The following is a 27937-nucleotide window of genomic DNA, read 5'->3' as shown; positions in this document are numbered from 1 at the left end:
AAAACACGTCCACCAGCATTTTACAGCTTTCAGCTGGCATTTAGAAGGACCAGTTCTTAACCTCATCATTTGGAATGTAAAACAGAGTTTCACTCTGAATCTGCTTCCCGCAAAACACCCGGCTTGCAGCAGGGCCGGAGCAGGAGCGCTCGGTCCTCACGCGGGACGCGCGTCCGTAAATCCGGAGCCGGTGACGCGGTGGCAGCCTCCTCGGAACGCGGTTGGGCTGCGGCGGAGCGGAGGTGTCGGCGCCGCTGCGGGGAGCCCCGGGCTGGGCTCATGGGAAGCGCTTGCAGAGAAGGATTTGGCTGCAGCGGTAGAGCTGGAAGTCGGCATTGACCGGAACCGCCTTGGTCAACGCTGCTCCTCTCACTGGTACCAAATTATTAGAGTTCCAACAGTAACAGCAAAGATTTCTTTCCTCGCGTCATGGGGATAGGAGCAAACTCGCTGCTGACAGTTGGAGTAATTGCAACCCACCCATGACAGCTGGTTTGCAACAGTGTTATTAATCATTCTTTGAGTTCTATCAATCCCTTATAGATCTATAGCACTTAGCCGCCAGTGCAAACATCATTATGGAGTATTTCGCTTGTGTAAGTCTGTCCACTCCATATTTATTTTCGCCAAGCTGTCTCTAGGTGTTGCTCTTTTCCTTCGATGACTGGGATGGTGACTAGCGGGGGGGAGTTGCTTCTAGTCTGTGTTTTGTTAAGCTTGCATCAAGGGCTTCTCAAAAGTACAATAATAAATAATCCTCAGGTAGTACTGGGAGTTAATACTGTACCTGTGAGACTGTTGGTCAGACCAGTACTTGAAAGGAGGAATGTTGTAATCAGTCAATATTTAGTAATATTATTGGAAACATGAAAAATGAGTATAGAAAAATGGTAATATATAATGGCTCATCTGTATATTTAAGATACAGTATGTGATTGCTTTGTCCCCACTATTCTCTCCATCATCTGGTAGAATATTGTTCTAAGGCAACATCTCTACCCCATTTGTATTAAGATGCATGTAAAGTCTTCTAGTGTCCTGATTAAATACCACATGCTTGAAAGATGAAAGAACGTATATTTCTGCTTACTGATGTGCCCAACTGGTATTTGCATGAACCGCTCATTAAGTGGCTGTGGTTGCACGGGTGTTGCAGAAAGTGCCCTGCTGGAGCGATGGTCTGGGTTGGTGCTCGGAGAGGCCGGGCTCCCCGGGCCGCCTCCGTGCGGAGCAGACATTCCAAAGCTCCGGCCCTATCCCGAGCGCGGGGCCGGCAGCGCAGGGGAAGCCTCTTGGCAGCAGCTCTGCACAAACACGGGCTCCCCCGAGGGCGGCCCGTTTACAAAAAGAAACTCAAAAACCAAATTTTATTTATATATATACACACACTATATATAAAAAAAATACTTGCTCTATTGTTTGCAAGGGGGAATGCTTTCAATTTTAGGCTTGACAGGAAAGCAAAGCATCCTTCCTTTGAATCCAGCACCATTCACTTGTATCGTGCTTACAAGTTATCCTAAAAAGAAATTCTACACAAGAAAAGCTTTGAGTATCTCCCTTTCTGCCAATGTACTGTGCTACTTCTTTAATCTGTTCCAAATCCAGGAGAATTCCTAGTGTCCTGGAGAGGCAGCAGAACACCCAGAGGTGTGTATAAGGCTTACAGTACCGAACTGTAAACATTTTTGTTTCGATGTCCTGTATATGTATGTAGTAGTTTGGGTGTGTATATACAGTAGCGTTTCAAAGTGGGTGTATTGGTTAACCTATTCTTGGAAAATGGACAAATATCCATGTTAAACTTGTTAGAAAGTTAGTGAGCTGCTCTGCTATATGCCTTAAGCAAATATTTACTCATCAGGTCTTTCTTTTTTACAGATTGCCATAGAATAAACTTTTTTAAAAAAATAAAAAACAAAAAAGCTAAATGTTTTGGTATAATACATTTTCAGGTATCTTGTCTTTTGTGTAAGCCACTGCAAAGACCTCACAGGTTATAGTAAAACTGTACAGTTTTTCAAATTCCCATACAAGTTTTCAGTTCTCATTTTAGTTGTAACAATAAAATTCTTTTTTTTAAAGAACGTTCGTGTGAGTCTTACCGCTTCTTGTCTGCTCAGAGCCCGGGACACCGGCTCCTGCTTTGGATCACTTGCACATCTGGGCTAACACAGCTTTATTTTTTCACTGGAAAACGTTTTAAATAATGACTTTTTTGTAGGTCAGATCTCTGCTAGAAGAAGGTGAGTGCGGTGAGTGTCCTCCCATATCCCCCACTTGGGATAACGACGCAGTTCCCCAGCCTGGGCTGGGAGTTTTGTAGTGCCCAAACCACAGTGCCGCGGCCTTGGTCCAAGGTTTTTGTCCCCTTACATGCAGCTGTGGTTGGTGGAAGGTACCACAGGATCCAGTAACCTGCCCAGCTGTACGGCAGGAGGGGCAGCTATCACACCCCCACCGTGCATTAAGGTATTTACCTTCATTTATATTTTTAAAGAAACTTACCAAGGGGGAAGAGCTGCAGGGAGAGGATTTCCCTTAATTTCCTGCAGCAGCAGGAGGGCAGCTGAGCTGGGTTTCCAAGCACTGCCCTTGGGCACTCTCAGGACCTCGAGTTAGTGGCCTAGCTCAGAGTGCAGCATGACCACATGGGCTGTGCTGTCCCTGTCACAGGCACTTCCCTTGCTCTGGAACAGGAACAAGAGCAGGGGCTTCACTAAAGCAGCAGCATTAGAGCAGCCCCCTCCTGAGTTTACTTACTGGAATAATAACAACACGTGAGCTGAAGAGGCCGGTCCTGCTGTTCAGAGCTGCTTAGGAGGGAGCTGTGGACCCAGCTCAGCGGCTGGAACCAGAAGCAGCCGCAGGGCCAGGGGGGCCTCGGATCCAGCCCCTCTGCTGCAGGGCAGCACTGGAAAGCACAGGCAGGAACGCGTCTCAAATGCTTTATTACAGTTATAGAAAACAGTATGAAATCCCACAAATAAATACTGAATAGAAAAGCACTATTTATATATTATATATACACACAAGTCAAACCCTTTCAAGTATTTCACCTGAAGTTAGACTTCTCTTTGGGGCCACCCTCCGCTACAGGCACCGAGCGCTGAGTAAGGAGCGTGACACCAGGCACGTGACGTTGAGAAATCCCGACCGATGACTACATGGATAAAGTGTACATTAAAAAAGGCAAAAACTTGCACAGGTCTGTCCCCGTGCCAGTCAGATCTACATGTGGCAGATACAGCTCGGGAAAGATAAATAACTTCCTGCTGTAAACTGCTGAGGCTACACACTCTGCGTTTGCCCTAGTCAAGCCTTGCTTGAAACTGCCCCAAGGTGTGATGTTCCCAAACAAACTGAGCTGCTGAAGTAACAGACTTTCCTTCTGAAAATGAATTGTACAGAAAAAGGTAGATCCCCACCCCAAACGCTGCTGCTAGGTCGTAATGTAGGTGGCAGCTCATGGGGAGAAGCGGTGGCCGCTGCTCTGGAGGGAGAAGTGCCTGATCCCAGCGTGGACCCACGGGCACTGCCACAGCCCCAGCGCGGCCCCGTCCGCAGCAACTCGGCCAAGGAACAAAGTTTCAGTCCACTCAAGCTATAGAGCGAACTGCTTCTGGGCCCAGAGGAGCCTACGATTTTTGTCCCCGCTGAAGCCAGCTTTCATTGTCCCTAAGTAGTGATCAGAACTCTCTTACGAGCATTTTGGGGGCTCATTATGCATTACGTAAGTATGATGCCTTCTGGCAGCAACCTCCAACATTTGATTTCACTAGACAAGTTTCTCCATGAACTGTTATGCTCTGGAAGTTGGAGCATTATCATTTCATTCCTTTTTGAGACATGAGAAATCAATAAAATCCTTACAGGAAGACAGATCAGATTTGACTTACAGTTTGAGCAGGACAAGACATTTCCAATGAGAGAGGGATGTAACTCAAGTGACAATGTGGTTCCATATTCTAGGAGATCCTGTTTTCTTCCAGCACTTGAGATTTCACCAGTGCTGGCAGAGAAAACGACTGAGATTCCAATTTACTTAGTCCAGGGTTCACACTACCCCCTCTGGAAACCTGTACTCTGTGGTTGCAGAGTGCACGTATAGCAGAGTGTAAGCAAGCTAGACTTGTAAACAACAAACCAAGATCCTCAGGTACCAGCGTCTGGCCTTGTGGACAATGTGATTTAACTGCTCGTATTCCACTACTAAAATACTGTGATTTCAATTTCAGCCTCTTGAGGTACAGTGTCCCTTAGTTCACAGCAAATCCTGTCCATCTTCTCAAAGGCTTGTCGACCCTTCTCACCTGCGGAGAAAGAGCAACACCCCGTGCTTAGGAAGAGGCCTGTGGGAAACAGCCCGAGAAAGGTAACGGCTTCGAAATGCTCCTCCTGTCGTGACTTCATGCAGAGCTGAAAGGAACTTCCAGCAGTGACAAGAGACTTCTCTACATGTGCAGTCTGCCAAAAGCAGCAGTCATGGAAAGTCAGGTCTGCCGTAAATGCTTCCGTTTAGGTCTCTTGACTTGAGTGTCACCTTTGGAAAACTTGTTTTGTAACATATGTGAATCAGTATTTTTTGAATTCAGCCTGGATATACAGAACTAAGCCTGAATCTAGGTGTTTAGGATGAACAGAATAGAGCAGTTAGTATCTATTATTCTGTCTAGCTGCTATGTGTTTAAATAGTCCAGGTATTTCCCCTTTCTCTTCATTACATGGTGGTAGGGAGGGGAGCTTAGAACAGTGACAGTTGCTTAGCAGTTCAACACCACGGTCAATGCGCTGAATTCAGTGCCCGTAACAGGCACTAAACAGTGTAAGACCTGTCGGATCATTACTCAGGTATTCACAGTGGAGCAGTTTGGAGGGGAATGGGACCATCAGAATTACAAGTAACTAGAGAGTTGTTAGGTGGCTGCTACAAAGATTACCAGAAAGAGATAGTCTGTTGGTGCTGCATTACATAGAAGATCTTTCAATGGGTTTCCACTAATCTAGTAGAGCTAGAACAGGCTTTACTGTGATCGGCCACATGTCATTTTACCAAAATCTGCAGGGGAAAATTGCTGACATGGGTACTCCATTAAGGAGGTGCCGCAGCGGTGCTGCCAGCACCTTCCGTACCCTCTGCCACTCCCTTAAGCCCTCCTGTGGTTCTTACAGCACCTCATCCTCCAGTCGTCTCCTTGTCTGGTCTACATCCTCTGAAGGGAGCCTTTTACCACAGAAAATGAGCAAGTTTATCTTCACGGTGTGAAGTAGTTGCTCCTGAAGCATTTCTGCAGTCTTAGGTGAGGTCAGACTGAACAATACACAGCTAGAACTTCAGGCCTCTCTTGTTTCTGCAATATTACATATGACTCTTTCAGAATCTCTCTCTATATATTTTTAAGTTGTACAAAACACTTACCAAATGATAGTGTTGTTTCCCTGGCTGCATTTCGAACTTCCTCTGCTTCAGATTGGCACAGATGGGCAACCTCCTCAATGCTTTCTATGCCCTGTTCGAGAAGAGCAAAATAGCAAAGGTAGCTCTTTAAAAAGTGTTTTGATTAATATTCTCAGCAGAGTGAAAACCCACTAACTCAACCGTGCTCTTTACTCCCCCGGTGTATCCGATTACAGATGATTATTTTTCTGAGCATAAGCTTCTCCCAGGTCCCTTCTCTCCTGTTTCAGGGCATGGAAAAGCGTTAAAGCTCCAGGGCCCAGTTCCCTGCTGCGCTGCTGTTGCGTGAGCGTGAAAGACACCAGGGAATCCGGGTGGCAGCTGAACCACAGATGAGATCCTGGAATGCTGGTTTTGCAAGGACAGGGACTGCTTTGCAAACCTGACCTTATCTGAGAGTGAGACTACGTGGCTTTGGGGCCTGCCTTGTGACTGCCTGGTTGTAGAAGCTGTACCGAAATAATCTCCTGGCTGTAAACAAATTTATTACAGATTTGTAGGCTTCAAATCCACTCTGACAGTTTCTTATAATATCAGTGCAAATATTCCTTGTATCTGTGACCATAATCAGCTACTATTAAAATAAGATCAACTGATTTAGCTTTGGATTTTCTGCTTCTAAATGCTAGATGTCCTTCACCAGTAACAACAGTGTAGAAATTAGAAAGGTTCTTTTCTAACCTTGTACTCTGCCTGCTGTATGAAGGCTAAGATTGCAGACACTGAGGCTGCAGCTCCCTGGACCTGCTGCCTTTTGAATAACAGCAATAATAGTCCAGAACTCTGGAAGACCCCAAAAAATCATTAATTCCAAATACCAGGAAGTTGAAAAAATAATTTCGACAGCCTAAAATACACTCTTGCGTCCATCGATTTTGGACAGACACACACCAAGTTAAAAGTAAGAATAAGTTCAAATGCTTACTCTGAGGATTTTGAGGGCCAAACACGCAGCTTGCTGAAGTCTTGTATCACAGTCAGCTAAAACACCAGTGTAAAAAAGCAGAGCCTTTAAGGGAAGGAAGGGGAGAGGGAGAAAAAAACAAGTGGGGTTAACGCTCCAGTGCAATCAGTCAAATTGAGATTGCCAACATGAGCCCGTTCTTACCTATCAGCACCATTTTACCTAGTTGAGACTGAATTAAGAACATAGAGGAATCTCTTCAACACTCTTAGGCTTTAATTTCTAGTTAATTAATGAATTAACCAGATTCATTCATTCATTAACTAGATTAATGAAGTGCACAGAGGACAAAGTGCTGCTCCAGGAGAGCCCGAGCTGCACGCGGTGCAGGGCCTGGTGGGGAGCAGTTGGAGCCAGCCCTACCTTTTCCCTCAAGCTGCTGTTTGCTGCCAGCCGGGAGAGGCAGGACGTGGCCGCTTTGCTCACGCGGTGGTTGTCGTCCAGCTGGAGCATCCCGAGGAGCCGCAGGGTCCGCGGGAGAGGCTGGAGCTTGTTCAGCCGCTTCCCCTTGAGCTTCTTCAGAGTCTTCAGCCGCCCGGGGCACTGGAGCTCCTCGATCAGCATCACTACAAGGAAAAGGACTCGGCTGCACCCACCGGCACCAGCTGAGAGACAAACTGCCCTCTAGCTTTGCCTCCCTCAGCCTCTGTGGTTATTCACATGGATAACCAGCAAGCCTGGCAAGGCAGGAAGCAAACCAGGACAACTGCCCCCGTGACCATCCTGCCTCCTTTCCCATTTAATGTTTCATTCCCTGCTGTGCTGGGACTGCCCAGCAAGCGCAGCAGGACCGCGCTGCACAACCGCTGCTCCCACGGGTGCAGCAACACCCGCTACCTGCATTAAACACGAGGGACAACTCCGGCACCTTCGTGCTGGAGGACAGTTGGACTAGTCCTAAAACACAGAAAAAAGAATCAACTAGGCCTGAAATAAGGGAAAAAAGAATCAAACAAAATATTTCTTTGAACACCTCACTATATTGGTCAAAAAGAAACGCCTATATCTTCTCAAAACAAGAAATCAAGTACTGAGCTGACCATTGAAATTTGCAGAATCGTCACTGAGCAGTAACACACAAGTTCTCATTCCCCTACAAGATAAGTCAACTGTGTCAAAGTAAGACTGAAGGTACAGCCAATATCAGGACTATTTTTAAAATAATTCTTTTTGGAAACAAACTAAATGTTAAAGTCCCTGCATATGCTGGGCTGAGTTTCAGCAAGACACTAGCTACCTCTTAGCAACTGTGTTCTAGTGACCTGGAATTTAACACTATTATCTGTGTCTCATTACAGCTGCTAAAGTCAAATAAAGCTACAAACCATTTACACAGTAATTTAAGCGCGGATTGTTGCCAACCGAATTTCTGCTTTAACTTCAGCAGATTGCAGAACCCCCCTTTTTGTGGCTCTTGAGGTACACCCTTCCTTCACCCTTGTTTCATTTCTACCTAGTTAGAATTGGGAACCAGGTCTGTCTTCCCTGTTCTGATTCAAAGTTGCATAGGCATTAGGGGAATTAAAATGGGAACCAAATGGCTAATGCACTGGTAGGCTGCTCTGCCCTGAAAATATTTCTTGAGTAGCAGCCAAACACTGGCCTTGCCAGTTCACGTGAAGGAGCCAAGTACCTGCCATTACCTTCTTTAGCAAGTTTTCCTAAGTGTTTCTCCAGGCTGGTAATGTGGAGCTTCTCCAGGTAGCTACAAAACTGGAATAAAGTAACAGGTTCTGCTTGGAGGTACGGAGTGGGGAGCAACCCATCACAGGTGACAATCTGCTCCAGCAAACTCTGCAACACTGAGGGGAACACAGAAAAGAGCAAGTGAGAAAAGAGAAAGTTGTTAACAACAAGATGCCTTAAAGCAAGTACATAAGAGTTTTAGTTTATTTTTAAAATACACAAAGAAAACATTTAGCCTTGCAGGATGGTACCAAAGTGGTCCTATGTTCAAGAAATGGACTGGTACCTGCTTCTAATTGCCCGGGGTATCTTTCCTTCACTTTGAGCGTCAGCAAGTACTTCAAGGCACGACGGAACCTCTCTGCTGAAGCAAACAGGACGCTGCCAGGCTCTGCAATGTCACTCCAGATTTTCAGAAAATGCTTTTTCTTTTTAGTCTTCTGAATAACTAGGGAAAAAAAAAGTTCTATGAAGTCAGTGAGATCTAGCAGATTTTGAATTTTATATGAGAAACTAGGTACCAGAGAGCACATCTAGAGCTGTGTCAGCACAACGTGCATTTGCAGCATGCAGCTGGCCATGTTCAGAGCTGGAGGCTCCTGCCAGCAGTTTAACATCTTGCAAGCAGCGATTTCAGCAGGCTGAGCTGGGCTCCTAAACTATCGTTAACGAGACCCGAGCAGACGCCTGGCACAGTGACAGGGCCCCTCAATTCACTCTTCATTTCTGCCCTAGCTCTGAGTCGAGAGGCACTTTCCTCTTCACTAAAACTGTTCCCACTTGTCCCAGTGAGAGACGTGTCACTGCCAAGCGTTTGGAGATCCTGTTCACGTAGCCTCAGGAGAGCAGGGGGGAGTCCCAGTGAACAGGCTGAGCAATGTCTCCTCCTGAAGGGCTTTTGAGGAACACTTGAAAGAAATACTCTGTGCTTAAACCCTGTCATTTCTTGCTCTTATAGTAGAGATATTAAACCTGCATTCTGCATTTCAGACTCATACACTTTCCTCCTCATATTATCTGCCTTGCTTTAGGGGACAATTTATTCTCAGGTCTTTCAGCATAAAAGTTACGTCAGCAAGAGCTTCCTACTAGAATCTGCATTCCTGCCACTGCCTGTTACCAAGATGAGAACAAAGATCTTCAAGTCTTCCACAGCACCTTTACGATGTTTGTGATCTCCAACAACCAATGCAACAAGGCAGTAGGGAAAGGGCTGAGATGGGAGAGCACAGGCCACCTCTTCTTGCAAAGGTGTACAGAGGCTGGGCTGTTTGCTTACTGTGCAGAAGAAGAAATGTGAGAGGATTTAAAGGTCTAAGACCTGCTGCTCCAGCTATTTTTGCTTTGATCTAAACTTCTTCAAACCTTTTTCTTCCTTGAAATATTAAATATATATATATATATTTCATTAGCCCTGTTTTTTTTTATAACAGCTTACAATTTATCTGCAAGATCTAACAGGAGTATTCACAAGGCATTCAGACTGAAACCCCGACGTGCAGCACTGCTCTCTGGAGCCCTTGGCACACCTTGGCATGATGCAGTTACTCACTCTCTTCAACGGAGCCCTCCGAGACCTCCCCCAGGACTTGTGTCTGCTGTGACACTTCTTCCAAAAGCCTCTCCTGGACAATCTGGGCTACGCTAGGTGACCTCAGCTTCTGAAACACAACATGATCTTCTCAGTAGCTGAAACAAAGGCAGTTACCAAGCTCAAGATGACAAAGGCTGCACAATTTCTTGGAATCTAACTTCTAGAATCCGTGGGAAAACATTAGTTTCTCTCAAAAGGCTCCTTTTCCCACCACATCGTGGACTGACCGCTCCTGAATGCAAACAGCTCGGCGTAACAGGGTGAGCAGGACCCATTCCTGTGCCCTGGGGGTTCCTCCGAGCACAGAGCCCTGGGCAGGTGCCCAGCAGAGCAGCACCAACAGCTCTGGTGTCCTCCTGCCCAGCCCCACAGAGCCTTGGCACGAGGACCCACAGGCTATTCGAGAAGCCCCTGCATATCCTGCACGTTACCAGTTTCTTTCTAGTTGTCGTAGTTTTTCACAGCAAGCAGAGTTCATCTCTGCTATCTACACTCAACGCCGACCTGCCCCACTTCACCTGCAGCCTGCTCACCATTCCCTTGGGCACAGGGTTTACTGCTTCTCCTAAACCCAGAGGCCAAAAGGGAGCAGAGAGCCTCTTCTGCAGGGTTTGCATGATGGCTTCTGGGCAGTGCACACACCACATTGCTGAGACCTAACTTCTATTCAGCTTTTGTAGAAGAACCAGCTACAACTTTATGCTTATTCACAATTACCACCAACGGTTTCAGCCCGCACTGGAAGCGTGCAGGCTGCTCCTTACCTGCAGCAGGGATTTGCACAGCTTCAGATGAGTTATCAGGAGTGTGTCTAAGCTGTCATCACCAGTAGTAACATCTCTTGCTTCTGTCTTAATGTCACTGCTCAGGGAGTGCAACGTGTTGTCATTGTACGTGCTGTAGAAAGCAGAAGGGAAATAAAAGAACTGAAATGTTGCCCCAGCACAGTGATGTAGGACAATCTCATGAAAACTGAGAGATTTTATTTAAAATTCCTAGGTGCATTTAGCCTCTGAAATCCTACGTTTTCGCTAAATTAGTATGAATTCATGCACTCTCGTTAGTAGCCTTCAATCAAGTTGCAAAGGTAAAAAACAGGTGGCACTTAGCAGATAGCTGGCACTATTAAGATGGCACTTAGAAGCATTTTTGATTGCATTTGTAACACTCCCTTAAAAAAATAATCAGTATCAGCGTTTCTGGGACCAGCCTTCCCTACCCTTTGCATCACCCCCTTTAACGAAGGGCTGCACATACATACCTGACACTGGCTGTTCTTATGCTTCCAAATAATGAAAGTTCATCTGCGCTGCAGTCAGTATTCAAGAAGTCAAAACTTTCCAGCACTGTCTCCACCATTAAACTTTCCATAGATGAATGTTTGCGCGGAAGTGTCTTTAGCTGTATTTAGAAAAGGGGGAAAACTATTGTTATTTGCATGGATCAAGTCATTTTGCAGGAGTTCTTCAATGATTTTCAAATTGCTCTTAATAACAAAGCAGTCTGCCACACTCATTTTATTCTTGGCACACTAGGAAAATTAACTCTTTGTACACTACTTTGATTCCAAAATAATGCTGCTAATTAACTTCATGATACACTTCCATATTCTAATCCAACTTTACTACTCCTTTTTGGCTTTCCATACATGTTAGTGTTGGTATGAGAGGTAATTTTCCCTGTAGCCCCTGCCTTTAGTACAACCCTCACTCATTCCCTGTTTCAGATCCAGAAGGAGGGTCTCTAGCATGCCAGCACAGAACTTTCCACTTAACAAACAAGGATTTCAGAGGGCCACCAACACTCTTCCCCCAAAAAGGCTGCTGGTGGGGGGGACACTTGCATTTTTAAAATTCTACGTTTTAGTACTTGTTTTAGCCAGTGCAGCATTGCCAATAACTTTTTTATTCCTGGCCCCATGCACTACAAGGTAAATTTGCAGGACAGTCTTTCAGAAAGCTCTGATCCAGGATCTTTCTGCTAAAGAAAGAAGTATTTTCAGCATTATATGGTGACTTGTCACACAGACTGGTCTGCCTGCAGAAGCACAGGTGACTGCAGAAACATTATATTTGATGAGCTGATGCAGCCATTTCATGGTATATTGAGTCTGAAAAAAATCAGAAGAGTACCTATCTGCACATCTCGTGAATTAAAAATGGCACATAATCCATAAACTCTGGCACACAGTCCAGATCCTGCTTACCTGGACTACTCTCCCCTCTGGCCAGATGCAGCTGTTCTGCTTTTCCTGGCTCACTGACCCATGCCCAGTATTTGAGCTGCCCTGAGAGATGCTCTGCACATCCTGCTGCTGTGGAGTGACTCCTGGGGCTGCCTCCTCTGAGCAGGGCCCGACCTCTGGTGGCCAGACCAGCTTTTGAGGGACATGACACCAATGCATCTCATGTCAAAACTCGGGGTCATGAAACTCAGGGTCATGAAACTTTCACAACTTCTAGGAATAACAGCGCAAACACTGCCATCTCTCAAGAGCATAATACTACCATACCTTTAGTTTATCCCTCACACACAGGACCTGGTGTTCCAATTTCTCCAGTTGAGCTTGTCTCATATCCCAGAATTTCAGCAAATTTAATACTTCCTGGAGAGTCTTATTGATTGACTTTGCACATCCATCTAATTTTAGGTCATTTTCAGCATTCAAGCTTCTCTGGCTGATGTTTTCTTGCTCTGTCAAACGGTGATTTCTGGTCTGGTTGATAGAATCTCTACTGCCTTTGCCACGAATCACAAAGCCAGAAGGGGTATTTGGAAACCCATCCACACAGGGAGTTTTCTTCAGTATATCTAGAGTTGCGTGATTTGGAAGGGGATGCTGTCGTTCTTCTGCACTAGTCTCCTGGATAATTACCAGTGGCAACGTCCTGTGGCCCAGGGCCGGAGTCGTGTCCCTGGATTCTGTCCCCCTCTGATCCTCGGAGCTGAGCGAGCCCGCCTCGCTCGTCGCGGCAGCGCTGGGAGCTTTGCTCCGTGGGTGCACGCCGAAGTCACAGGCAGCCAGGTAGCTCAGGATGCTGGGGGGCTGAGCTGCCTCTTTCACCTCTCCTTCATTCTGGCGCTGCTGCAAAACAGACTGCAGCAAACAGAGACACAAGTGAGCACAAGGATGACGGACAAGCAGGAGACACCACCAAAGACAGAGAACCATCGTTTCTTGTTCCTGGAAACCCAGCATGCCCAGACACCCAATCCTAAGGTTTGTGCATCACATTCTGTTTTCCTCGTACTCACCAGGTAATATTTCTCTCTGAAGCTGGGAGTATTTGGTGGGGTCCAGTTGTATAAAGAGCTTTTCCTGCTGCCCACAGAAAACTTGGCAGTGGTTCCAGGTGACAAAAACAGGTTGTCTGTGTCAAAGGGGCTGCAGCAGGAGACACAAAGGCCTAAGTGTTAGTAAGACCAGAAAGCACAGAGATGTTTAGCAACAGCAACAACTGCTGGGATTTAAATCGTGAAATTTGGTAAACATTTAGACATTTAGAGGGAAGAAAAAGAGAAACAACCTCTCTGACCAATTTCCTCAAATTCAGCAGCAGAGAAAGTAGACGACAAAAAGCTCACGTATTTCACACAGTGTGTGAAACTTCTCCACACCCTTCAGACAGGGACCTGTGCCACCACCTCTGGAAGATGACTCCAACAGGCCAAGGAGGACAGTTCTGCAGTGTCCTGCTCAGGTAACAGTTTTGGCAAGCACAACACAGGTTGCTTGGTTATGGCCACTGTTCCAGCAAGGAAGGAGATATAAAACATGCAATAAAGGAAAATTTTGACTGGTTTCGCCCTTAATAAGCATATGTCACCTGGAAAAGCCTCTGTAAACCTTCTTAATCCTGCAAATATTTTTCAGTAACTGCTTTGGTTGGCAGAGGGAGCTTGTATAGCGGCACATGGCTCGCTATGTGGTTCATACAGTCATGGATGAGCCCACAATTCCGGCCTTGGAGGACACTGGCTCTGCTCTTGGAGATGTTGACAAGCCCCATTCCAAAGGTTTCCCAATCCACCAGCACATCTCAGCCATTCCTTTCCCAACTCCTTTGCAACCTAAGGAGACTTGGATGAACTTGCTCAAGAAACACACCTCAGGAGAGGGAGAAGATCGAAAGCTCAGTAGAGCAAGGTTATTTTCTCCATTGTTTTTGTTCCCTACTGATATGTCTTTTAGTGCCAAAGGAAAGTTTATTTTTACAGTTAAGCACTGACATATTGAGGGAAAAAAAGCACTAACTGGCTAGAGCAAATCAGTAATCTCATAGGTATCAATACAAATAAAAAGACCAAACAGTAGTATGAGGTCAGCTGCATTTAGCTGTACAAGGAACCACTGGAAGGTCTGAAAAGAGCCAAGTGATAACAAGGACTAATTGGTTACAGAGAAATCAATGTTTGCTCTTGAGTAAACGCAGAGCTCTGCTTCTCCTCCCTCTTTGCTGCTGGATGCACAGACAGTCCTCGGCAGCTCCCTGCAGCGGATCCCGCACCACCATCATCCTCAGCACGGAGGCAGCGCGCTCTGAACTTGCCCAGTGCAGGTTAATTGGCCTAATTAACCAGCTGGGGCTCCTCAAAGAGGCCAGTTCCATGCAGTCACACTAACAACCATCTGCATTGTCTCACTGTGCAGAGAATAAATTCAGTTTCTGACAGCAAGAGCCTTTAGTGAAAGCCCGCTATGTTTACTGATGAAAGCAAATTACTTCCATCCATCCACAGTGTTTCTTAGGAAGAGATCCATTCCTGGGATCCATTCCAAGCCAAATCCATCCTGCCCCTGCTACAGCTACTAGAGCCCTCCAGCAAGGCTGGCTCTCCTGCCTGCGCCGCGGGCACACGCTCAGGCAGGAAAGGGAAGAGGAGGGTGGAAGGGCCCTGGGAAGAACGAAGGCCCCTCCAAGGTGTCCGTCCTCTCTTCCCTGTCAGCCCCTTCGGCACAGTCTGTCCATGCTGGGGCAGATCTAAGGGTCTCCCGCCTGCTTGACATTGACAGAGGTTGGCAGGGGATACACAGGGGAAAAACAATGGAAATATGTTGAATAAAGAAGGTCCTCCCAGAGGATCTGTGGAGCTGAGTGCCTCCAGGCAGCCTGCAGTGTAGATCTGCCGGGAATCAGTCTCTTCAAGCAGAGGAGTCGCCAAGAGCCACATCTTTCCTTAGTTCATCTAGTCACAACCTGAGCTCGTTGACAAGAAGCCTCAGTGCAAAGCAGAAATTTCATCATTCAACTTTGAATTACGGAACAACAACATTTATTGGGGTGAGCTCCTTGATGGTACTGACATAAACAGTGAATAATAATAGTCGCCTCAATGAACAATTCAACTTTCCTACCTTTTCCATGCTGAAAATTTCTATTTAGTTCCTTCTTGTAACAAAAGTGGTTCCTGATCATTTGTGTTGCCTTTCTATCCCCATTCTATTTCTGTATTGTCAAACACATTTTTCCCTTTAGTTAGGGCTACTTACAACATTGGCACTAAGTGCACAACGCTGCAGTACCATCATTCACAGGCGGTGTTAACGCCGTGTACGACACCCCTTTAGCTAAGGGAAGTCCCCATCATTGCAGCACTTCAGCAGTCAGATCCCAAATGCGCATATCCAGTCTAATCCTGAAGTGATTTCCTTGTTTCACACCAGGAGCTTCAAATCTGCCTAGATTCAGAGATGCCCCAGCCTTGGTGGTACTGAGCCATAGCCACGAAGGCAGGAGGGAGGTTCTTGAGATTTCTCCATTTTCTCACTTGCCTGCGTACCAGAGACACCTTCTGCTTTATGCCCTCAGAAGGACAAATGTAACTAGGCAGCACATTCAAGACCTGAACTCAATTCTTTCTTCAGCCCCAGAGCATCTGAATTTCTTCGTTACAATCAAGACAGTGCCCTAATCCCTTCCTTCCTGTCCACTCATTACCTATATCCCACAGAGCCTGGAGGGCTCATGGTGGCAAGGCCTGTCCCCCTTCCAGACTCCCATTAACACAAAAACCCTGCTCACTGTTATTACCAATCATGAGATTTCTCTTTTCCCTATTGACCACAGGTGAAAACACCTAGGCAAATTTAACAAGATGATCATTATTTGTCTTCTGCTATTCATTAAAGCACTATAACCACCAATTTAAAGGCTAGCACAGCTATAGGACTCAGCTATAGCACTACTCCCAAAGAAGCACAGAAATATTTTGCTGGGCTGCTTCCCACAGACGCTTGTGTAAGTAACCACCTTCTCAGACACACCTCTGCGTGGAAAAGCAAAGCTTTTAGAGGAATGTATCAAAGACGCAGGGTTTGATTTTGATTATGGTGATCCCTGGGGGGTTGTTTCTCTCCTCCCCCACCAGCACAGGCCGCCCTGGGCAGAGGCCACCCAGAGCCCACGCTGGACGGGGCGCTCGGCTCCCCGGCCCGGGCTCCAGCCTTCCCGAGAGGCTCCCGCCTTCCCGAGAGGCTCCCGCCTTTCGCTTTGTTCTTCAGACAAGAGACACAGGCCCCACACTGCTGTTTAGGTTGGCCCCAAACCCAGAGCCTTCTGCCAGCTTAGCCTGCAAAGCAATTAGACAACAGGCCCGCGCTCATTCATGCCACTCATGACGCAGTCTATAAAGGAGGAGAAGGAACTTTTATTAGAGCCCAGAAGACTAGTACCCTAGTTAAAGAAAATATACATTTAGAAGTGGAAGAATGATCTACTCTTGGATCTCTCACAGCAGACCGAGTGTGAAAGCTTGCCCCTGAGGAAAGTTTGGGCGTAGCAGCTGGATTTGTTTAGTTATTCTTAATTCAAAGGAAAAAGCAGCTGTTATTTTCAGTGTTTTATCTTTTAGAATAGAAGCCCCCAATTATCCCCATGCAAATACTCTTTTCTGTAAATAACTTGAGCAAAGAGGCTGTCAAAGAGGAGGAACCTGCCAGTTCTGTGCAGAAGTGCTCTGGAGAATCCCCTTGCAGAGACACCAACACATTTTGCAAAGCTTTAGAACAGCAAAGACACATGGCTGGAAATTCCACGTGGGGATTAAATCCCAAAGGAAGTGCGTCACTGCCAATCCCTCTCTCAGCTCAAAAAGCTGGGTTAGGGTTGTCCCAAAAGTGCATATATTGCCATTCCAAAACTGTGCTGTGGGCCACAAGCTACAGTAACAATCAAGTGACAATGTAATTTAAATTATATATTTCTAGAAAATTATTTAGTCACAAAAGCAATTTGCTTTGGGGAGACTTAGACTCTTATTTGAGAAACGATGCAATATCCCAGAACAAGAAGGCGTTTCCCCGTCCAGCCCTTCTGGAAGAAGGACTTTCATACACATGAATCTATAAATTTATTGACAGCGAGGCAAGGCAAGCAAGCAGAGAGCAAATTGAGCAAAAATAAATATGAAGTGAGACCATCTGTTAGAGAGCATTTGTATGTCAGCAAGAAGAGTTTAGAAACGATTTCTTCCAAACTCCACCATGAACGTGCCCTTCCTGAGTACAGCACTTCCTAGATTAGGGCATAAATGAACTTTATACCCAGTTTAGTAAAGAAGATGTTTCCTTTACTGCGTATTCTTCAGATGTTAGACTTGAAGTCATAACAGAAAAAGTAAAGAGTTCCCTTATGAGAAAAGCACCCCTGCAAACAGCATTCACAGCTAAGCCCCTTCTGCCCTGACCGTGTATAGAGCTTTTGATCATTTCAAATCCAGAATAAAGGCAAGGGAAATCGTGGAGGTGTTTGAGGGGTAGTGGGAAGCAAATGACACAAGAAATACATATGCTAAAATAACAAAATATTTTAGTTGGCCTTGGTTCAGAAAAGAACTTTCCTTTTAACAGCTGAAACACAACAAAAAATGTGCAACATCCCCATTCCACCTACTTATCAATAGCTTTGCTAAGATGATCTCTGCTTTCAGATTCAAGGGGAAATACATGAATATCCAGGCATGGGGAAGGGGAAACTTGACGGAGTGTATGTGCAAGATCACAGCACAGAACCACAGCGGCTGACGCTTCTGGAATGAGGCTTCCTTAGCCAACTAATTACCAGTTCAGATCCTCAAATAAGAAACACTGGGGCCTCACAAGTCTCAGAGCAGCTGCACCTCACCAAAACATGTCCTGCTGCCCACTGCTAGATCTCGGGAGGAAAGACAGTGTCATAAACAGCAGGTGCAGGCAGATCTCCTCTGCACGAGCGAGTTTGTCACTGACTTAGAGCAATGTGCGTGTTTGAAAATAAACTTGCCAAAGTTGTTGCTTCAGCTCAAACACATTTCCAGTTAAACAGAATGGAGTTTCAAGGACTGTAGCATATACAGAGACACTCAAAAAAGTGTGTTAATCAGTAAAGCTTTTTTGTTTGTCTTCCTTCTCCTCTTCTCCTGAAAGGGACCTGATGCTCTTCAGCAGGACTTGGAATACAAATTTGAACAGAAAACCTTTATAGGGCTTTTCTCCTGTTAGTTATTAAGACGACTGTGACAAGACTTAGATCAAGTGATGCTTCCAAATGTTCTTAAAAGTAGAAACAGGATATTAAGACCTGAAATTCAAGGGTGATTCTAAGATACATCTGGTTACTTTATCCCAAGGGCAGAGACGCTTTTCTCTGCTGAAAGACCTACTTGGCTCTCAGACATTTGGCAGGCTGCACACTGAACATACATGCAAGTTTTTTTTTATTTTTAGATAATTTTAACAAAACAAGAAACAAGCATGGCCAGAGGAGAAGAATTGCATAAGGCTGAGTCATGGCTAAGTCTGGTCTGCAAACTCCCTGCACTTCCTAATCTAAACATTGTTCCTGTTCCCCTTTTCCCAGAGAGAGACTAGATCTACAAGTGTGGTCATAAGAGTGGCCTCCCCTATGACTGGGCATGTTCAAAGGCCTCTTTTCCACATCGACTGGTAAGAACCAGGCACTACAATAAGCCATAAATAAAAATGAAGAGAGCCCAGTGCTCTACTGGGCACCTTACCAAGAGGGCTAGATTTAATTCCTGGACAGTATTAAATGGAAACAGGTTAACAAGTTTTCATTTGCTGCAGGAGAGACTCTCGGTATGAATGGACAGCCCCAAGCACTGAGCTGCTGTCTTGGCTTCCCGAGAAAATGGATTTTTTTTTTTCCCAGCACCAGTCAAATCTGCTGTTATGTTTGCCAAGTTACATACCCGCTTTCCAGGAAGAAGGGGAAAACCAAAACAAACAAGCACCATACCCAGTAGTTAGGCAACCATCACATCATTTTCCTCGCTTCTTCCAAGATCCTCAGGAAAGCAGGTCACTCATTTGCAAAACAATTTAAGTGCAAGAAGTTATTACATGACGTGCAGACATCAGAGCTACAAGTTATAATAACACCAGACAGTGCTGTTGGGAAAGGACTACATCAGGCTCCTCATACACCCACGTAGGCACAGCCAGCCTAACTGAGGAGAGAAGATAGAGCCTGGCAAGATGCAGTGGTACACCCGCAGCAGGAGATACAGCACTGCATTAAAAACAACTGCAACAAAAAAAATGTACTATTTGTCTAGTGAGCAAAGAGTTCCAACGCAGCATCCACACAGGTGACTTTAATAGCATCAGTAATTCACTACAAAAATAAGTCAATTTACAAACTTAAAACATTTTTTCAAGTCACATGCACCATGTAAAACCACAACTATTTTGCCTGCAAGTGAGCTTCTCTGTAGTGCACAAACAGTCCTCTTACAGCTGTGATCATAGAGTAAATACAAGTCTCTGGAGAAGCTTCTTTTCCCCCCCTCGTGTTCTTTTTTTTCCTGTGTTTTTTTTTTTAAAAAACTAAAAAAACCCAAACAAACAAACAAGCAAAAAAAAAAAAACCCTGTGATCTAGTAACAGTGATTGCTTTAGTTTTCAGTCATATTTTTATTGTGCCTAAAAGCCGTTATTCCCAGCTTCATTTCATCACCTTTAAGTTTTATTGTTCAAGCTTCACAGAGGTATATACACCGTTTAAAGGCCGAGTTGAATGCCCACCCTGACACATCAGTAAGCTAAGCAAGAGCTCGGTGTAGCCAGCCCTGGCTTCAGCAACATCAGTGCAAGGAACTGACGGGTCACAGAAAAAGGAACCATCTTCCCCCCCAGGACTGAGATCAGGCAAAGCAGCTGTGGGAGGGCACGTGGCTGCTATCTAGCCAGCACCTGCTCTGCAAACAGAAAGGAGGTCTACGATGTTGAATGCTGCTGAGTGACACGTTAAGGAGCCTTTATTTCAAATTTTTAGCTCCAGCTTTTTAATTTGAAGCCGTACTTACTTCCAGAGGACCTCCAGTTGTAGCTTGATGGTGCCCAGCTCAGTTATATCCACAATGATTGCCTGAGGCTTTGTTGTGAAGAAGTTTATGCTGTCGCATGTCACCACACCAACCAGAATAGTGGCCAGTCCTCGCAGTTCTGTCACCTGCAGGAAGAAAGAAATCCATTTTCATCAGGCCAGACAATCCTAAGATTCACGTGCATAGAAAGGATCTGAGCCCTTGGCCTCAAATCTGTTCTGACACCCACGACAAACTCAAATTTGGTTACTCAAGGCTAGGCTCATAAACTGCTGTGAGCCAATATTCCCACAAGGACCAGGTCATGGACAGCTTCCAATGGAGTGGGCGGCACAGAGCTGTGTAACACTTCTGACAACAGAACTTGATCAACTATAACTTAAGAAAGAAGTTCTTGTCTAGATTTTTGACAATTTTGGTTTGGCATCCACAAATAATTGTCTTTTTTTTTGTGCGTATCTGTCACATTTATGCCAATATTATAATAAGCCCGTCTTTCAGGAAAAAACACACACATAATACCAACATTCACCTACCTATGCTAGACTACTTCAGCTCCCACTTGCCTGAAGAGTCAGGAAGCCCATCTGTCTGCACCCACTATGACCTTTTTAACTGTCATGAGCTCAGCAGACAATAAATAAATAAATTAATAAACAATCAGAATTTACAAGTGTAAGTCCTTCCTCTAAGCCCACAGGAGGCTCCAGATTTATTATCAAGAGCAAAAGCCTGCAATTTTTCCAGTCTGGCACTTTTCTGCATCTGCTACTTTAAAAACCTAATAAAACATTTACTAATAAATATTTGCTATAAAAATATACTATTAACTGAACATCAGATTGTCCTGCTGCATCTGAAACAAAAGCATAAAGCAGCATCAGACTCGGCACAGAATTTTAGCACACGTGCCAGAAGTCTACTTCAAGAATTACTTAACTGCCTAGATTTCCGCTGGCTCTTAGAGGAGATGATGTTGCTAGGATCCTTTTGGAAAACTGTATTTTGCACCTTTTTTCCTTTTTAACCTCCTAGGTATTTGCACTGGGTAAAGACTATTAAGTACAAGGTGGAAAAAGGGTATGCAGAACCTTAGTTAATCGTCTTTCAAGCCGACAGAAAGACACCGTATTAGCTCTCTCTAAACTTTAAACGATTCATCATCGCACAAAGGAATATAAGGTTTTACAATTATTATGGGAAAACAGGCGCATGAATTAGCCTCTTACCCAATTTTTATTGTGTAGTAGTGGCAAAAACGTGTTACAGGCACATTTCTTAGGGCTGGCAAAACGTCAAAACGTCTGTCCTATGTAACCCAGTTGTTGCTTCCAGATAGGAGGGGAATCTGCACTAGCTGTTTTAGGCAGCAGCCGGAACGCGAAGCCGTGCGCTGGCACCGCGTCCCCGCGGCACTGGATCCAGCCGCCTGCAGCCTCAGCTCCCTGAGGAGTCATGGCTAAGAGTCTGGTGCACAAGACATGCCAGGCTATGGGGAAGAGCTGCTTACAGACCCGTTCCACCTGCCAGGCCAGCAGCAGAGGCGCTGCCAGGGACAGCTGCATGTGGCTCTGAAGACCACACGTGTCCCCAGGGTGTCCCCAGTGCACCAGAACACTAGCCCTGCTCTCTTGCTGTTACGGCTTATTCTCTTTGGAAGCTCTTTACATCCTTACTTAAAGTTCTGCCAGTTTTCTTTAAAGTACAGACAATTTATATCGGCATATAGTTATATATTCTTGATACATATATTTTCAATGAAAACTGAAATTCAACAAAACTCCAGGTATTTAATACCCAGAAATTCTACATGGGACGATACAGATTGTGTATATACATGCATATTATATACACACACAATTTTTTAATCATAAAAAAATTAATCATAAAAAACCTGCCATTTTTAAGTGAGTAGAAAACAAGCAAATAGAAAAACCCACAGGAAAAACACCACAGTGCTTAACAATTTTGGAAACTGCATGGCAGGCTATCAGGTGAGCAATATGACAGATGACCCATTAACGCACTGATTTCAGCCCAACCATCATACACCACACCTTGATTTCAAACTTCTCATGCAGATTGGGTATAAAAATCTTTTCTTCTTCATCCCATGTTTGGCTGTCATCTGTCTCAATCTTGCCTTTTAGCCTCCATTTTTGGCGTCCCAGGCGCACGAACACCTGGAAAACATGGAGAGTAGAAGTCAGACACACTGTATCAGCATCCCAAAACATTCTCTTGGACCAACAAGCCTCACTGTTCTAAAACTGCAGAGGCCAACATTTTCTCTGATCACTATCTATGTAGGAACTTGGATAAAGGCAGGAAATGAGAGGCATGAGTTAACCCTGTGAGCTTTAATGCCTTAATCAAGCAGTCCCATTCATGCTAGAAGAGCTTGCAAAACTGAATCAAATACTCAGTGCAGCAGTTCTTAAAATACAGGGCGTAAGAATTAATTTGGTACTGCTAGAAATAGGAAACCAACCCAGTCACACCTACTAATACGCATCCAAATCACGCCCAGAGCAGTATGTCGAGAAAGAGGGAGCAACAAGGTTGCTTCATTGTAGGGGCAGCTTTGAACACACAATCACCTGCCAGGTTGGCTTCAACAGGCAATCACTGCCACCTTTACACTCTCTCAAAGCTCTTAAATTATGTCTTTCCATCTCAGAAGCCAGAGTAACTAAGGAAGGTGCCACAGCACCGTCCTCATCAGCACAGCACATGGTTTTGTTCTACTCCGTTTCCTGCTTCCCTTCCACATACTGCACCCGTGCTCTGCTATTCCAACAGAGTCCAAGTAGTAAAACAAAGAAAATGAATTGCTGCATACTGCACCTCATACTGGTCTCCTGGGCAGAGACGTGCAAAGCCGACCAGGCCTGAAAAAGAGAAGCAAACTCCTCATATTTTGGAATTTCAGTGTCCCCCCAAAGCCTCTGCTTGCAATAAATGAAGTATCTGGCTAACACCCCTTGCAGACAGCTCCACACGTGGAAGCTGTGTTGCAACCCAAAACACTCTTATAAGGACAACTTTTACTTGAGCCAAGGGGAAAAAACATGCCAGTTTTTGTTCTCAAATGGAAAATATCATTGCAGATAATGTTTTACAACACTGAAGCAAACATAAGTTTGCCAAGTTTATGTTCAGAATATGACCCAGAAACCCAGTGGAAGCAACTAACAGTGACTGCGGGTTTTCTATGAAAAAAAATTATCTCATTTTTTCTATGAAAAAAGTATCTCTCATCCATTCAGTGGCTATTTATTCTGTTGATGAGTCCTGAAGGAAATGAGAAGGGAACATACCTTTCATCTTCAAGTGAAACTCTCCCAAATGGACCTCCAGTGCCCCTTCTATAAAGCACATATCCTAGAAAGGAGGCAACAGTCACTGTGGTTGAAAAGCAATGTAAAATAATCACCCTTGCTGTACATGCCATTTTCTTATCTCACCTCTAAAGGATTTGAGCTAGATTTTACCTTTTTTAAAAGGACACACTAACATCTTCACCAGTGGAGGCCAACGCAGTCTATTAAAACTACTTTTAAGACAGAAAAGTGAAGCAGCTCTGCAAGTGAGCTGAACTGCTTGAGCAAATCGCCCTCAGGTACCTTTTGCAGCTTGTTTGATAACAATAGCACAGCATATTAATTATGTATTCAATTCTACTCCTCCACTCCCATTACTTCCCTGAAAAATTACACTGGGCTCCACATTAAAGCAGAAACAAAGAAGGTTTTTCCATGAATGCATGACAATGCCAAAATGAGTAGTAACAAACTAGTTGGCCAAAAAGTTAAGGCAGAGATTTCAAGAATTCTACACATTACGTACATATCTCTCAAGCTTTAGTTAGCATTATGTACCTGTATTTTCTCTAAGCCCGTAGCATTTAAATAATAAATAAATAAAGCCATTAGAAAGTGGCACATTTTTGGCTAGGAACTCAGTCAGCTCCTTGCTGGATGTGTGCAGCGTTTCCTACCTCTGTGCACCCTTGAAAGTTCTTGTAAAGCTCCACTAGGCTCTCTCTGGAGGCTTTGGTGGAAGGAGACAAGGAAAAGGCTTGCTTCATATTAGCAGCCCCATCTCGTAGCCTGCACTGGATACAGTAAGCTTCATACAGCTCTTCTACCTTCAAGATTAAAAAGGAGGGGAACATAGGGAAGGGAGAGAGAAGAAAGAACAAAGCGATTTTAACAAGTTTTGGGAGGAAACATCAGCCTGGTCTTCTCTGTCAAGAGAAAACAAAATCCCATTATCAGAGCATTGCACCAAGCAGCAATTCGTGCACTTTACAGACTGAATAAAGAGTGCACTGTTTATATTTAGACATTCCTGCAAAGACGGAGGGAATATCAATAAACTCACTACTCTCCTATTATCAGGAAAGAAGACAGGGAGTACAAGCAACACTTTGTTTGTGGCAAAATTACTTGGGGAGACGGAAACCAATCCCTTCAGTACAGGTGAAGTTTAAGGGTTTTATTCTGTGTTAGAGATTTCATTCCTTTGGAATCAAACATGCAGTCTACAGAACTGCCTCTCTAGGCCCCTTGTAGGAGAAGGGAGGGGATAAGAGTCTCCCATATCAGCATCATTCTGAATAAACTGGCAGAATATGCAAACTGGTTTCAGAGACAGGCTCAGGTTGGGTTATGTCCGATATTTAACCTGAATAGAACCATCCAAGAAAAAAAAATAAACAAACAAACCCTCCTTCTGTAATCCAGTGCTTACAGCTTTTGAAAAGTACCCAGCGTTGTTCTCCGTTAAAGAAGCTGCAGTGGAAGTGTTTTTTCTTTTTTATTCAGAGAGCGCTGGTACAGCAGCACAAGCCTTACAAAGCAAAAATTCCCTCACCTTGCTTATGTGAAACTCCAGTTTTCTGATGTATCTCTCCACAGAGCGAATTTGCTTTTAAGAAGGGAAGAAAGGCACTTGAGAAGTTGTTCCAATATATGTTGTTGTTCAAATATAATTAGATATCTTTATGTAACAGAGTGATCATCATTCCAATTTTTCTCTTTTTTGCAGTGTCACAAGCCTTACCTTATCCAGGTCATAATAGAAGGCCTGAAAAAGAAATACAACCAGCTGAATAGGAGAGTGTATATTTGTACATACTAAAGATATTTTCATAATTACTACATTACCACTATGCAAATCTTTAATTGCAGTAAATTAAGAGCCACTGCTCACATATCCCTTTTATCTATTAGTATTCTCTTTTTCTGTGAGGAGTTTGTTTTTGTACCCAGATTCCTGAACTGAGATGATGACAGTCTCATCATCAGCTGTAACAGGGATCTGGATGTTGGCAATGGCACACGGGAGATTAACTTGTTAAAATCTAGCTATGAAAGACAACTTTATGTCCCAAACAAAAGGCAAACTGGATCTATTAATTGTCTTTTCATCAACACTGTTGCTGAAGGTACTCCTACGGATCTGAGAACACGGTAGAATCTAAGTTGCTAGGTCACATCTACCACACCAAGCCTGACCTCTGTGGCTATTCCAATCTAGAGGCAGGCACAAACACCGACCACCAAACTGGCACCAGCACAATAAGAAAAGGAAAGAGATCTGAACAAAAATCACAGCTGGATGTTGGAAATCCCAAGTTGAGTTCTCACATCTAGAGATACGATGCAAGATGTTCCAGCACCAAGAACCAACCACACTTGCGTGGTAGACTTCAAGCTGTCCTGCACTGCTGTGTCGCACTGCGATGCTAGAACTGGAAAACCCTGGCAGTCCCAGAAGTGAGAGACACCATCGATTCTCATACCAGCATTCTTACAGTAATTACAGTGATTGATGTCAGAAGTATTCTTACCAATCTGGAATTCCTCTTCGTATCTTTGTGACGACCAGAGAGATAATCCAACTCAGCCTGATGTGCTTCCAAGTATTCACTGGAGGGAGGAAAAGAAAAAGGAACAAAAAAAAAAAAAAAAGAAAAAACCCTGAAGTGTTAAAGTCTACTTGTACATTCATTATAACATCTCACACACAGGATCTTTCAGTAAAATGTTGCAAAGCCACTTTGTTTCTCTTGTTTTCCCCTCTGGAGATTGTGAATGGCCATATAGAGCATCAGGGGTCAGATGAGGAGAAAGGGGGGTTCTGGACAAAGGTCCTAAATGCAGAGCTACTCCTAAAAAAGCAGAAGACAGATGTGGCAGTTGCTAAGGAACATCTTTGCTTGTTTCCCTTTAATTTGAATGATCACTTTTAGATGAAGACAGACTTTATTCTGGGAATATGAGGCAAAACACAAAACGAGACACAAAATGGAGCTGCAACTACTAACAAAGGCAAGAGGAAAGAAAGGATGTAGCAGAATAGCAAGTTCTACACACACAACCCAGCTGACAGAGCTCTTCTTCCAGCTTAGTCACTCCTGTTTGGCCTTCTAGAGTCTTTTCTGTAAGGTTGAGGACCAGTTCATTTGCTTCTTACAGTGACTGAGGAGTGCTCATCATCGAGCTCCAGCTCACAAAGCCAAAGAACTACAAGCAAGAAAATCTTGCATCACAAAACCAAGCTCATAGCAGTACTCTGCATGCAAGGTAGCCCAGCCAGTGTTTTAGCAAACACAGCTGAATACCACCTTGGCTGTGCTAGACAATTTCTTGATGCATTATTTTTTCCAAGAACAGAAACTATTCTGCAAATTGCAAAGCACATGGTGCTAGTTGGCTTCTACAGATTTGCTTGCATGACAGTGCTGTCCCTTAGGAGCTGCCACAGAGTGTTCAGCTGTTTCTGCTGAAACCACCTTTTCCCAACTTTGCATTTAGTTCAGAGCACTTTTAGTGCAGAGAAACACAGTCACTTAGCAAGTGCTGTAAAAGGAACACGGGATCTGAAGAGTCAAAATACATGAGTTTATGCAGACAGCTGCACTTCTTCATATGTGCTTTGGTGTGTTTCATTTTCTCACTGCTGCAAACCCAGCTCCCTCAAGGCCCTCTCTGGCTCCAGCACTCAGCTGCCTGCTCTTTACGCTTGCCAGTTAACAGCTCAGTGCAGAAGTAGCCAAAGCTGGTGACAGGAAAGGGTTTGCTTTCCTTTTAAAAGGACTTCATCATTTTTACATTTAAGCACATTAGAGCTGCTAGCTTGATGGAGAGGTACCCAGAGGGTTAACAGAATTAGGAGTTACTTGCTATAACTATAAGAAAAGAGGCACGTAAAACATGCTCCATACTGAGGGGAAAAAACCCACTCCAACAGAAACTGGATTTAATCTGCATTTACTTAAAATTTGGACTTTTCATCACTATTCAATACAGTTGTTTTCTGTAGGTTACTATAGTCAGTTAGCTACTCAGGTTTGGCAGAAGCCTGATCATACAGCATTCCTTTTACAACTGGGAACAAATTCTGATCCATTTTATGTTTGTTCCTCCCTAATCCCTGATAAATTCTAAACTTTGAGAAAAAAAAAAGTTTTAAAACTAGATCCACTAATAAGACATTGACTCACATTTTTAAGGCTAGGATTTCAGTCTTTCATTGGCATAGGAAGTGACACATCTGAGTTTACAACAAATTATTACTTTTTTGTGTGTGTGTTCTTAGTTTAAAAACCTATGATTTAATACAATAACAAAATTCTGGGGATGGCAGTAACATGCACGAACAGCTAGTGGGACACCAATATAAAAAGCCATAGGAATTATTAATCCAAGGGATACTATTTAATCCTCCTACAGCAGTAGGATATAGTACATAGAGTAGTATAATATTTATACCCTTCTTTAGGATGTAAATAAAGTTCCTACAATCCTAGCCCAGACCCATCAACACCAACTGTAATGGTTAAGATATAAATAATATACTATCTTATCGATACATATTTAAAAATATGAAAATATTTATA

At 44.2% G+C, this 27937-nt stretch overlaps 1 protein-coding gene across 5 annotated transcripts in view; it reads right to left on the bottom strand.

Annotated features, from left to right (window-relative positions):
* Positions 1-3956: 3956 nt before the first annotated feature.
* RIPOR3 (RIPOR family member 3) overlaps positions 3957-27937 on the bottom strand; it is a 47613-nt gene continuing 23632 nt past the window's right edge. For all 5 annotated transcript variants that reach the window (XM_088528475.1, XM_088528493.1, XM_088528486.1 and 2 more), the window contains 19 exons: positions 25886-25964; positions 25096-25119; positions 24907-24960; positions 24029-24178; positions 23349-23412; positions 22876-22919; positions 22086-22211; positions 20008-20153; positions 12958-13087; positions 12215-12799; positions 10964-11103; positions 10467-10599; positions 9661-9769; positions 8395-8556; positions 8066-8224; positions 6786-6988; positions 6384-6467; positions 5420-5510; positions 3957-4313 (listed from right to left, as the gene is read on the bottom strand). In XM_088528475.1, the coding sequence (XP_088384601.1) occupies positions 4213-4313; positions 5420-5510; positions 6384-6467; positions 6786-6988; positions 8066-8224; positions 8395-8556; positions 9661-9769; positions 10467-10599; positions 10964-11103; positions 12215-12799; positions 12958-13087; positions 20008-20153; positions 22086-22211; positions 22876-22919; positions 23349-23412; positions 24029-24178; positions 24907-24960; positions 25096-25119; positions 25886-25964 (2584 nt within the window). In that variant the 3' untranslated portion in view covers positions 3957-4212. The remainder of the gene's footprint in view (positions 4314-5419; positions 5511-6383; positions 6468-6785; positions 6989-8065; positions 8225-8394; positions 8557-9660; positions 9770-10466; positions 10600-10963; positions 11104-12214; positions 12800-12957; positions 13088-20007; positions 20154-22085; positions 22212-22875; positions 22920-23348; positions 23413-24028; positions 24179-24906; positions 24961-25095; positions 25120-25885; positions 25965-27937) is intronic.

Source organism: Tinamus guttatus, unplaced genomic scaffold (assembly GCF_059628265.1).
Source record: "Tinamus guttatus ecotype Peru unplaced genomic scaffold, ASM5962826v1 Tinamus_guttatus_pri_ptg000027l, whole genome shotgun sequence".
NCBI lineage: Eukaryota > Metazoa > Chordata > Aves > Tinamiformes > Tinamidae > Tinamus > Tinamus guttatus.
This window is presented reverse-complemented; position numbering and strand designations above follow the sequence as displayed.